This window comes from Varanus komodoensis, unplaced genomic scaffold (assembly GCF_004798865.1).
Source record: "Varanus komodoensis strain SLA01 unplaced genomic scaffold, ASM479886v1 scaffold89, whole genome shotgun sequence".
In the NCBI taxonomy this organism is placed as follows: Eukaryota; Metazoa; Chordata; class Lepidosauria; order Squamata; family Varanidae; genus Varanus; species Varanus komodoensis.
This window is the reverse complement of record NW_025336587.1, coordinates 164,392-177,749: the sequence shown is the minus strand read 5'-3', so window position 1 is coordinate 177,749 and position 13,358 is coordinate 164,392. Positions and strand designations below refer to the sequence as shown.

The 13,358-nt window shown below is 44.0% G+C and overlaps 1 protein-coding gene across 5 annotated transcripts in view; it reads right to left on the bottom strand.

Moving 5' to 3' along the window:
• Positions 1-3,127, bottom strand: part of LOC123016859 (scaffold attachment factor B1-like) — a 28,562-nt gene extending 25,435 nt beyond the window's left edge. For 3 of the 5 annotated variants that reach the window (XM_044417545.1, XM_044417546.1, XM_044417547.1), the window contains exons 1-2: positions 2,779-3,127; positions 1,184-1,271 (exon numbers count right to left, since the gene is read on the bottom strand). In XM_044417545.1, the coding sequence (XP_044273480.1) occupies positions 1,184-1,271; positions 2,779-2,985 (295 nt within the window). In that variant the 5' untranslated portion in view covers positions 2,986-3,127. The remainder of the gene's footprint in view (positions 1-1,183; positions 1,272-2,778) is intronic. The other 2 variants (XM_044417548.1, XM_044417549.1) reach the window with 1 other exon arrangement.
• Between the last annotated feature and the right edge of the window lie 10,231 nt (positions 3,128-13,358).

The following is a 13,358-nucleotide window of genomic DNA, read 5'->3' as shown; positions in this document are numbered from 1 at the left end:
GAAAGGAGGAACTGGAGAGGGGCACTGGCACACTTCACAGCCAGTCAAAGCCCCCAAACCCAGTTGGTCTCCTCAGACACAAAAACAAAGCTTTACCTAGCCTAGCTAAACACACAAACACTAAAGCAGTCATCATAGCAATCAAACACACAATGCAGCACAGCATTCTTCGTCAGCGCCTCCGGCCGCGAGAATGAAACCTCTCCTCAAAGAGGTACATGGAGCTCCTGTGGGCTGACTTTTTATTCCCCAGTCAACCAGATAGCTTATGGAGTGATAGCACATGGACAATTCCAGGTGAAGATAATTTGCTCTTATTGTCCTCCAATCCCGTCCTGTCCTTGCGAATATGAATTCCTCTCTCCTTGGATATAATTTAACAGTATTTATTTATTTTTATTTATTTTTCAATTTATATCCTGCCTTTTTCCTACAAAGGCTCAAGGCAGCTTACATCATTGTCCTCCTCCATCTTATCCCCACAACAACAACCCTGTGAGGTAGGTTGGGCTGAGAGTCTGTGACTGGCCCAAAGTCACCCACTTGGCTCCCTTTGGCATTCCTGGAGCCTCTTTGGCCCTCCTGTACCTTTGGTACCAGTGTCTCCCTAACAAAACACATGGCCATTATAACATTTTGCCCTGGTTGTCAGTTAAACCTTCCTTCTCTGGGAGAGTCTTTAGCCAGTGCATCTTATACCAGCCTCCTAGAATGTCAGTAGAAACTTTTTACAAAATATTAATTTCACAACTCTGTGAAGGAAATATGGTGCAAAGCTTTTAGAACAGCCTTCCTCATGCAGGGATTTGTATAACAGATCCACCCATAGTTCTGAGGCCCCAGTACATGTTTGCCTCCCCATCTGTCACTTGTGAGACCTGGGCTTCAAGCTGCAATCCCACCTATATTCTCTAGAGAGTATGTCCTGCTGAGCATTGTAGGATTTTCTTCTCAACATAGATGCATTTGGATCAATCTATAGCCACATCTGCTGGAACACCAAGAAACAAACAGCACAGCAAAATCAACTTTGTCTGGTGTGTGAATTCCTGAGTAAACATGCTATTTTTCAGGCAACCTGTATTACCAGAAGGATTGTGTGAATACACTACACTTTCAATTTTTGCAGGTAAACTCAATTTCTCACTTAACAGTGGAAATCCTCCTGTATTATTTTACATACCTTTGCTACTTCTCTTGGGCACTCTCTTGGGGGCTGTTTCTGATGGCACTGGAATTTCATCAGGATTTCCTCCTTCATCCTCAATAGCCTGTTTAAAAAACACAAAGTTGGTATTTATAAATAAAGCATCATTGCATTTTGCAGGAAATATTCTAGGAAATAAAATTATCAGGCTTTTAAAAATGCATTTGTACTTACTATTTTTTCCTATACTGCCTAACAGCCAAAGCTGTATGGTGGAATTCAAAAACATTACACTCCAAACCAACAGCAGCAGCAGCAGCACCCATTTAGAAGGGTGTCAAACAATGTGGCCTGTGCCAACAATTATAGAGCAAAAAACCTTCAGGGCTATTTCCTGTTCACAAAACCAACCTTCCTGTGTTTTAAGAGATGCTGGGGGATAATATGGAAAATTCTTTCACAGCCCTTAAAAGCTATGTGCAAATATTATTGCAATTATTCATGGCTGATATATTATGCTTCTATACTATCCAATAGCCAAAGTTCTATTTTTTCCTGAATCAGGTCTCATTTCAAGAACAAAATACGGCTCCTGGATTTTACACATTATCCTACTGATGCTAATACAGACTGTAACTGTAATTTTACATTGCAAACCAAAAGAGAGGAGATTAACAAGAGATGCTTAGAACTGCCCAGTGAGGTTTCCCATTGATAACGTTGTTGGTTAAATGTAGAATGGAGGCAGATCTGAGTTCTGACCAAAGAAATCCAGCACAAACAACACCCAGGGAACAAAGCACCAAAATTGGCTCACTCATAAGTTCTTCCCAGCACCAAACAAGCACTCAGTAGCAAACATTAAGATGCACCACACTTTAAATTACTCCAGGCACAATTGCAGGCAAGCAAGGCAGGAAAAAAGTCCCACTTATCCCAGCATTCCCCACTCACACTGTGCTGCTGTCTCCCACAAGGCTAAGAGATAGTGAGCAGAATGCTGGCCTGGGTCTGATTCAGCAGAGCTCCTTTGACTTTCTTAGGTTTTAAGTGTGAAAAGTGTTTCTTAGGGATGGGAGGTAGGCACAGTCACCCGTTTGGATACTTTGAAATGGGATTCAACATATCCATGAAGAAGGCTGTCAAAGACTACTAGTCCTCATGGCTCTAGGCGACCTCCAACATCAGAAGTAGCATGCTTCTGCATTCCAACTACTGGGAACATGAATGAGAAGGCGTTCTTGTGCGAATGTCCCGTTTGTTTCAATGAGTAGGTATCGTGTCCTCTGTGTGAACAATAGCTGGATAAATGAATCCTGAATAATATACTGGATAAATGGATCCTGACTGTGATCGAGCAGGACAATTCCACTATTCTTTAAGATATAATTGTATGCAAACTGAGACAGCAAAAAGACCCGGAGTAGGCACGCTGGGAATTGCAATATGGACGCTCCAGCACGAGAAAAGCAACCTCAGCACCCCAGAAGTGTCACAGTGAACCCGGAAAGAGCAGCTGCAGAAAGAGGTCTTGGGGTGTTGGAATCTATGAACCGAGAAACACCGGCGGCGGCACATGCGCAGAGAATTTAACCCTTCCCGAACCGCTCCCGTCCCCTGCATTCGTTTACCTTCCTCAGCCGTTCGAGGAGGACGCTCTTGTTGCCGCCTGTGTCCAGATTGCGGCGCTTCAGTTCGGCGCGGAGGTCGATCACTCGTAAGTCACTGAGACGCCGCATTGTCCCGCCACCGAGGCCACTTCTGAAACCATCCGGACCACCTCCGCTGAAGGAAATCGCCGCCTCAGCGGCGAGCCCAGCCTGGTTTTCTGCCGCCATGCAGCTACGGAAGGGGACTTCCGCCCGCTTGTTAAAATAATTTATACTGCACCCAGTTAAAACAATAATTAAATCAATTTTATTTTAAAAAAAACTGCCCAGCGCGCGCGCCTCTTCTGCTAAGGCACAAAATGGCGGCCGTGGGTTTCAGTGCGCAGGCGCCCGACAGGACCACCCCCCCGGAGGGGGGGGAAATGGAGGAAAGCTATGCGCCTGCGCCGAGCGAACAAGCAGGTTGGGAGTGGGACAAAGGTCGGTCGCAGCGCATGCGTATTCGAGAAAAATGTGAGGTATCTTCCCTCTGCCTTGAGGTCGACGGAGGGATCAGGAGCGACGCCAGCCGCGCATGCACTCGAAACATTTTCTGACGCAATGCATGGGGGCCGCTATAAATACAGGAAAATGTAGAAGGGACACTTTCGCCTAAAGGTTTAGTCTCTAATGTGGATAGCGAGTTTATCAATTTAAAAAAATAAAGCTACAGCCTGCATTCTGCTGTAGTCCCGCCCCCACTTGTTAGCTTTAATTAATTTCACATACACTCTGAAGTATTTCCGTTTTTGTTTATTGGATTCTTTTTTTAAGGCGATTAGCCTTTGTTTTTTTCTCATTGGCTGGGTTCAGACAATAAGCTACCTCACACTCAAATTTCAAGTATGGGTTGGTCTGAATGTGGGTTATAGCATTATCAGAACCCAGTCATGCTAACAAAGTGTGGCTTATTAATCATAAGCTATCCATGATTTGTTATGGTATGGGTTGTTTATGGGTAACAAATTGTGTGGATGGGTTCTGACAGCATGTATTTCAATAACCCTTGTTACACCCATGAATGTTGTTTATCAAGTCAGTCTCTTTAATACAAAATTAACCCTTAGTATAGAGGTTAAAGGACACACAAAGCAGATGTCCCACAAGATCAGAATGCCAGGTGCCATTTCTTCTGTTTAATTTTTTCTCACCCAATTAGCCATAATGCCCCCTTCATCACCCCTTTCACCCTGGTTTCCAACTCTCTGACACAGCAAGAGTCTACCAGTAAATAATCCTATAGTCTTGGATTTTGTCGAGTCCTCTAGGGTGAGTTTGGGGAGAGGACTCCCCCATTTTCCTTTTTAATCATGCAAACCCTAGGGTTCGTACAAGCTTGATATCATCTCTGATTGGTATCCATTTAACTATGTAAAGATCCATACTCTGAACCACCATAATAGGGGACATTTTTATAGAGAATTAAGCTATGTCAAGGATACCTTATTACTTACTGACAGAATGCAGAAGTGACTTGAAAAGATTCTTGCTGGAAATGAAAGAAGACAAAAGAAGGATAGCAGTGGAATATTAAGAACACCAAAATCATGACTACACAGGAATTAACTTTAAGTAACAACATGGTGTAATCTACAAAAGTACACAGTGTTATTCCTTGAGATAGTAAAACAATCAACGTGGTTTCAGTAATGCAGCAAGATGGACTGAAGCCTCTTAGAAAACATGGATGGAATAACTGATTTCTGCTTGGATCCAGAGAAGGAAACAGAAAAGAGAAACAAAGCAAAGAAAAAATGTGTTCTGAGGTGAAAAATGGCCATTTATGACCAAATGGTCTTTTTGACCTTCCGAAGGTGGGACACACTAGTTGGTTTGGATCGCAGTTCCCATCGGCTCCCACCAGCATAGCCAATGGTAGGGAGAGCAAGTTTCCATTTGGTGTCACGCATATTGGTTGAAGCCCCGCATATTTCTGAGCCTGAGGGTGAGTCACACACACACACACACACACACATGCATGCACACATGTGCAAAATGTGTTTACAGCACACATCCCTCTAAAAAATATGCATTAAAATGCATGCATTGGAAACAAGCACAGATGTGCTTTAATTAGTCCGAGAAGAACGTGTACATTTCAAAGATGTGCACAAAAGGGGCATTCATTTTGAATAACCTGTGGGAAAAAGTTTCACATGGAAAGCAAAACAAAAGCCACCACAAACTGACACGGCCATGAGACGGGATGGACTTTGAGGAATCTGGAGAACCTTTGCATCTTCAGCTTTTGCAACAGTCAGGGATGCTGGGAATTGTAGTCCAAAACCTGTGGAGGGCTTGCATGCAGTGAAGAAGGCTGTAGTTAGGAGTGGATGAAAACCAGTCTGGGTCTCCTCTTGGGGCAAGGGAGTTCCTCTAACAGCTGCATCCCACGATTCTTTTTGCTGCACAAGGTTTAGTAGTTCCCCCTTGGGATTAAGCCTTCCTCCTCTTCCTCCGCCTCACAGTGTTATTAAAAAGAACAGGGACAATAATCTTGTTTCTCCTAAAGCACATAGAAGCTTACATGATTTGATAATAGCTTCTAAACATCCCAAATCACTTCCTACCGGTTTGTAAGACCTCTATTATCTGCCCCCCTCTAATTTAGTCTCTTTCAGCCATTCCTTAATCTCTTTCCATGATTACATGAGGCTTAAATGGCAGCTACTCTCAGCAGAACTCAATATTCCTCCTGAAGAGGTCCACCTCTCTCTTGGCGCTAATTCCCACACATTCCTCACCAAATCGGCCCCTTAAACCAAAGCTCCCAGTGACTGAGCTGGAGAAGTTCTGTAAAACTTCACCACAAACTTGTGGGTCGTCTCTGAAAAATAAAGAATTCTACTCCTTATGGTTGTGAATAAGGGATTGATTTAAACTGGAATAATGGCAAGCCAAGCTTTAACCAAGTGCTTTTCTGTGGCTCTCAGCTACTCCTTCTCAGGAAGACCTTATCATCTAATCCCATCTTATCCTTCACCCCTGAGATGGGGGCTGACCCCATAAGCATATAAGTATCTCTGCTTTCTACTGAGTGGGTCTATCTAGCCAACTATGATCTACCCCCAGCCTCCCCCAACCAGACCTCCTTTCACATGTGTTGGAATATAATTCCCATCACCAATGTAGGGTTGGGGAGGAGAAACAGTGCTCTGGTGTCTGAGCCTGAAAGTTTTCCCATCACAAGTGAAGTTTGGGATCTATCCTGCTCAAAATTAACTCAGGAATTATCCAACTTCTCCTGGGGGTATGGGGTGGGGATAGCTAATTCCCAGTGGAAAGTTTTCCCCGCAAAAAACTTGACCTGCCAATGTGGACCCCCAATTTGCTCTTCTGCCCCAACCATGTAAGAGAAGGTGGCAGCAGATGGACCTATAGTCAACCATGACATGGACCTCTCTGAAACATTTTCACTTTGTGGTTCAGCTCCAAAATTTCCTGGGATTGCTGACAGGCAGGCGGAAAGGTAGGCAATAGGCAAGCAAGCAAGTAGGTTGCAAGGCAGAAGAGCAGCAACAAGCCTGTGGTGTGGACCTTTGGCTGCTGCCCGACCCAGCCTGCCCCGGCCCCAGTCTACCATGTAAATATGCACGGATAGCAGCTGTGTGTTGGCTGCGACAGATTATACTGGATGCATCCAGGAAAATGTCTCCTAACTTATGATGGTAAATTTCACATGTGCAAATTGTGCATCAAAGCAAGCAAAAGGGGCAAAGGAAGCTGAGAGACCTCATGGGTCTTTTGGACCTCTTACTGCTTATCTGGATTGGTAGCATCTTTGGGGATCTTGGGTAGGCGTCTTCCCCAGGCCTGCTTCAAGGAGCAGTGTGGTCTAGTGGCCAGAATGTTGGAAGATCCTAGTGGATGATCCAGGTGTGAGCTCCTACTTAACCATGAAGTTGACTGATGACTTTGGGGCAGTCACTCACTCTCAGTCTAGCCCACTTCACAAGGTTGTTGTTGTGAGGATAAAATGGACATGGGGACAATATTGTAACCCATCTTTGGTTCTATGCAAGAGGAAGAAAAGTGCGATATAAATGTAATGCCCCTGTTGTGCTAGGGATGTTGTATTCTTTTATTGTATATAGGTATTGATGCTTTAAGTGCTTTATTTATGTAGTTTTTATGCATTGTTATGTTTTATTATGTAACCCATTCAGAGAGCCAAAAGGCTATTACAACAGTATACAAAATGTTCAATATATAATAAATAAAATAGATGTGATAAAGCCTTCCAATTTAGGCTGGAATGATCCTGAGGAATGAATAAAACCCCCTGATTCCTGGGCCACATCCCTATTCAGAACCATGAGAACCAGAATCTTACTTTTATCTTAAAAGGAAGGACTGAAACTTAGCTGAAGACAACCTGCTTTGCAGCCTGACTCTCTGATATCCCTGAACATACATACATACATACATACATACATACATACATACATACATACATACATCCATCTCTCTCTCTCTCTCTCTCTCTCTCTCTCTCTCTCTCTCTCTCTCTCTCTCTCTCTCTCTGCATTCATCCTAATTCTATCCCTTCTACAAGGGATATTGTAGAAAGAGATACACTGATTGTCATTTCAGCTCAGCAGACTTCCCGCTCCCTTCTGCTCTTATGATTGAAAGCAGGTCCGCTGAGATATTTCTCCTATGCACTTGCAGCTTCAAGTTGTCCCAAGATTTCCCCCTTTTTAAAATGTTAGCATCATATCTGATAGCACTGGGGTGTGTTGGGGTTTTTTTCCCTGCCATGGAGAGTCTAAGGGCTTAACACTTTGTTTTATTAGATTTGTATCCCTTTGTTGGTTTTCTTACCAACTCTAAGCAGCTAAATCCTTCTCCTCCTGCTGCTTTCAATCTTATCCCCACAACAACAAGCCTGTGAGGTGGGTTGGGCTGAGAGTCTCCGACTGGCTCAAAGTCACCCAATGGACTCCGGGACCGAGCAGGGACTAGAACCTGAGTCCCAGTCCTGCGCTCTGAACCACTACACCACAAGGGCTCCCAGTTCCGCTTCAAAGTATGGCAGTATCGGCCTAGGGGGTGTTTTCTCCAACAATGGGCAGCTGGACCTGAGGAAGCTGGAAGCTACGCAGTTCTCACATAACTAGCACCCATTTCCTTACTGTATAAACCACGGTCTTTCTTGGTGAAAGAAGTTCTTGTGCTGGCTTGTGCAGTGGTGAGTCAGTGCCAGTGCGAAGCTAGCAAACTGTCCTCGGAGCCTACATGGCGACAGGCTGTCAGATTTCCACACACTGCCCAAGCAGGAAAACAATCAAGTGCCTGGAGAAATGCTTCTACAAGAAAAGGTTACAACAGCCAAGTTGTAGAATACCTAACTGTGCGCTAATCCATTTTGCATTCACTGACGCACACCATCTATTCTGAACTTTATTCTGAACTTAAACAGCAATTTGCAAGATGTTGATCCAAGCCCATGACAAAGGTGACTTATGAAGAAGCCACCTAACTATGAAGTTCTGGGGCATCTCTGGCTGCTGCCCCTTACACTTCTTCTTAAGGTTATCCAGATAACCTCCAGGCTGGTTGTTAGAATTGTCCCAGCAAGCCAAAGGGAAAGTGTGCCATCATTCCCAGCTGCCTCAGCAACTCAGAATTATGCCCCAACCACTTGTGAAGGCTTGATGCAAGACTTCCATCCAGTGGGTTAATTCCTTTCTTTGGCAAGTCTTGGCTGGAGATGATGTGGAAATATAAATGTTTCATTTATGTTGCTGTTCTATAATGGACCATTCATCCATGCAGGTTTAACTACAGATTGAAGTGATCCAGGAACCAGAATAAACTCCAGGAGCAGGATCAAACAATGAACTACATAGAAAACCATTAAAGGATCCAGATCCTTTCTAAACTAGCAGAATTCCAAGCCAGGCTACTGTTTAGCATTGCTGTTACTTTAAGATTGGAAATCTGCTGCTTGCCTGAGAGGCTGTAAATCCTTCGTTATTCTTTTGCTGATCAGCAAGAGCGTATAAGGCAGCCAGAAAAGCTTTTTTTAGTAGCACTGCAATCACTCTAATCTGCATGATCAAACTCATAGCTAAATCCTTGACTTCCTGAATGTTAACTCAATCTCTTGTAATCAGTGCTATTGTCCCCTCTCAGATCTCTCACATTCTTTTGACTGTGTTCCCCTCATTTCATTAACATCAGCCCAGCTACTGGTCCCATGTGACTTAGAACCTATAAAACACTATGTATGTATTCTAAAGCTTGCAACTGGTTCCAACCTCTACCCAGCAGTGCTGTTTATAAGGTTTCTCTCTGCAGAGGGTGCCTGAGGGCTCAATCTAATAATTCTTTTGAGGTTCATTACAAAATCTGTTCCCCTGTGAATCTGAGCACAGTCCTTATGACTGCAATTCTGAGACTGACACATGGGTGCGAAAGTTGAACAGTGAAGAAAGCTGACAGGTGGAAAATGGGTCTGTTTGAAACATGGTGCTGAAGGTGAGCTTTGCATATAACATGGACTAACAAGTGAGTCACAGATAATATGAAGTTGTAACTTTCCTTAGAGGCAAAGCTGACAAAACTGAGGTTGTCATATTTTGGGCACTTAATGAGAATCCCTCATTCATGGATCACTGCCTTGTCGTGGCGAAGGGGCTTGCGTAGCTCAATGAAGCAATGAGCTACGCTGTGCGGGGACATCCAAGACGGACAGGTCATAGCAGAGAGCTCTGACAAAACGTGATCCACTGGAGAAGGAAATGGCAACCCACTCCAGTATCTTTGCCATGAAAACCCCATGGACAGTATCAAGAGGCAAAGAGATATGACGCCGGAAGATGAGCCCTTCAGGTTGGAAGGTGTCCAATATGCTCCCGGGGAAGAGCGGAGGGCTAGTACTAGTAGTGCCAGGAAGAATGAAGCGACTGGGTCAAAGCTGAGAGGACACTCAGTTGCAGATGTATCTGGTGGTGAAAGGAGAGTCCAATGCTGTAAAGATCTATACTGCATAAGAACCTGAAATGTAAGATCCATGAATCAAGGCAAGCTGGATGTGGTCAACAAGAGATGACAAGACATCTTAGGAATCAGTGAACTAAAATGGAAAGTAATGGGTGAATTTAATTCAGATGACCATCAGGTATACTACTGCGGGCAAGAATCCCTCAGAAGAAATGGAGTAGCCTTCATAGTCAATAAAAGAGTAGGAAAAGCAGTGCTGGGATACAATCTCCAAAATGACAGAATTATCTCAGTTTGAAACCAAGGCAAACCATTCAACATCACAGTAGTCCAAGTCTATGCCCCTACCAGTGGTGCTGAAGAGGCTGAAGTTGACTGGTTCTATGAAGGCCTACAACACCTTCTAGAATTAACACCATAAAATGATGTCCTTATCATCATGGGGGATTGGAATGCTAAAGTAGGAAACCAAAAGATAACTGGAATAACAGGCAAGTTTGGCCTTGGAGTACAAAATGAAGCAGGGCACAGGCTGGTAGAATTTTGTCAAGAGAATACGATGCTCATAGCAAACACTCTTTTTCAACAACCCACGAGACAACTCTACACATGGACATCACCAGACGGTCAACACAGAAATCAGACTGACTATGTGCTCTGCAGCCAGAGATGGAGAAGCTCTATACAGTCAGTAAAAACTAGACCAGGAGCTGACTGTGGCTCAGATCATGAGCTTCTGGTTGCAAAATTTAGGCTTAAATTGAAGAAAGTAGGGAAAAGAACTAGGTCACTCTGGGGTGACCTAAATCATATCCCTGATGAATATACAGTGGAGTTCACAAATAGATGTAAGGAATTAGATCTGATCTAATGTATTTTATTGTGTTGTAAGCCGCCCCGAGGCTTTGGCAAGGGACGGCATAGAAATGTAATAATAATAATAATAATAATAATAATAATAATAATAATAATAATAATAGACAGAGTGCCTGAAGAACTATGTATGGAGGTTCACAACATTGTACAAGAGGTAGCAACTAGAACCATTCCAAAGAAAAAGAAATGCAAGAAAGTAAAATGGCTGTGTGAGGAAGCTTTACGAATAGCTGAGGAGACAAGGGAAGCAAAAGGCAAGGGAGAAAGAAACACCCAACCGAATGCAGAATTCCAGAGAATAGCTAGAAGAAATAAGAATGCCTTCTTAAATGAACAGTGCAAAGAAATAGAAGAAAACAATAGAATAGGGAGGACCAGAGATCTCTTCAAGAAAATTGGAGATATGAAGGGAAAGTTTCAGTTTCATGCAAAGATGGGCATGCTAAAGGACCAAAATGGCAGGGACCTAACAGAGGCAGAAGAGATGGCAAGATTATACAGAAGAACTATACAAGAAAGAGCTTAATGTCCCTGATAACCACGATGGGGTGGTCACTGACCTCGAGCCAGACATCCTGGAATGTGAAGTCAAATGGGTCTTAGGAAGTCTGAGCAACAACAAGGCAAGTGGAGGTGACAATATTCCAGCTGAGCTGTTCAAAAACTTAAAAGACGATGCAGTAAAAGTGCTACACTCAATATGCCAGCAAACTTGGAAAACTCAACAGTGGCCACAGGATTGGAAAAGATCAGTTTACATTCCAATCCCAAAGAAAGGCAATGCCAGGGAATGTTCAAACTACCGCACCATTGCACTCATTTCACATGCTAGCAAAGTTATGCGCAAAATCCTTCAAGCTAGGCTCCAGCAGTATGTGGACTGAGAACTACCAGAAGTACAGGCAGGATTTCGAAGAGGAAGGGGAACTAGAGATCAAATTGCCAACATACACTGGATCATGGAGAAAGCTAGGGAGTTCCAGAAAAACATCTACTTCTGCTTCATTGACTATGCTAAAGCCTTTGATTGTGTGGATCACAACAAATTGAGGCAAGTTCTTAAAGAGATGGGAGTACTTGACCATCTTATTTGTCTCTTGAGAAACCTATATGTGGGTCAAGAAGCAACAGTGAGAACTGGGCACGGAACCACTGATTGGTTCAAAATTGGGCAAGGAGTATGGCAAGGCTGCATATTGCCCCCCTGCCTGTTTAACTTATATGCAGAGCACATCATGAGAAAGGCAGAGCTGGATTAATCACAAGTTGGAATTAAGATTGCTGGGAGAAATATCAACAACCTCCGATCACTCTAATGGCAGAAAGTGAAGAGGAACTAAAGAACCTCTTGATGCGGGTGAAGGAGGAGAGTACAAAAGTTGGCTTGAAACTCAACATCAAGAAAACTAAGATCATGGCATCCAGTCCTCTCACTTCCTGGCAAATAGATGGGGAAGAAATGGAGGTAGTGACAGATTTTATTTTCCTGGGCTCCAAGATCACTGCAGACGGTGACTGCAGCCAAGAAATTAAAAGACGCTTGTTCCTGGGGAGGAAAGCTATGGCAAATGTAGACAGCATATTAAAAAGCAGAGACATCACCCTGCCAACAAAAGTGCGTACAAGTCAAGGCTATGGTTTTCCCAGTTGCAATGTATGGCTGTGAAAGCTGGATCATAAGGAAGGCTGAGCGCCAAAGGATTGAGGCCATTGAATTGTGGTGCTGGAGGAGACTCCTGCAAGTCCCTTGGACCGCAAGGCGATCAAACCGGTCAGTCCTAGAGATCAACCCTGACTGCTCTTTAGAAGGCCAGATCCTGAAGATGAAACTCAAATACTTTGGCCACCTAATTAGAAGGAAGGACTCCCTGGAGAAGTCTAATGCTGGGAACAGTTGACGGGGAAAAAAGAAGACGAGGGCAGAGAATGAGGTGGCTTGATGGAGCCACCGACACAGTGTGAGCTTAGGTGGACTCTGGGGGATGGTGGAGGACAGGAAGGCCTGGAGGAATGTTGTCCATGGGGTCGCAATGGGTCGGACACAACTTCGTGACTAACAACAAGAATTCAAACTCTCTGGAGAAGACAATCATACTAGGGGGAAATCAAAGGCAGAATAGGAAGTCCAAGTAAGAGGTGTTTTGACTCCGTTAGTTTTGAGTTGGCAAGAGCTGAGGATTGCTAAGGACAGGCCATTCTGGAGGGCCTTTATTCTTGGTATCGCCAAAAATCGGAGAAAAGGAATTATTTTCAACACATTTCGTTGAACATAAACAGCAGGGAAGGCTAGGTATTTGGCTTTGAGATTATTGATGCTTACTCAGAACCTGGCTGAGTTCAGTAGGTCTCAGTGTCCGGTCAGTGTGCATAGGATTACTGCCTTAATATTGCCATAACTAGTCAACAAAATATATAAAATGATGAGACACTTAGAACGTCTACATGGGAAAAGCGGAATACTCAATCCAGCAGTCAGTCAACTGGTACGTCTAGGAAAGGACAGTCAGGACCGACTCTATGGTGGGAGACAGCAATGGCCGTCGACCGCAGCGCTTGCGCAATGCTTCTCCCTGTCTTTCTTGCGTGCACGGAGCACGCCATCGTATCCGGGGCCCTTTCCCTCGCGCGTGCGTAGTGCTGTATTCCCCTCCCCCATTTCCGCGCGTGCGCAGTATTTTTTCTCCCGTTCCTTTTTTCCCTTGTTTCTATAATTCTCCCACTCCTTCGCAACCTTTATT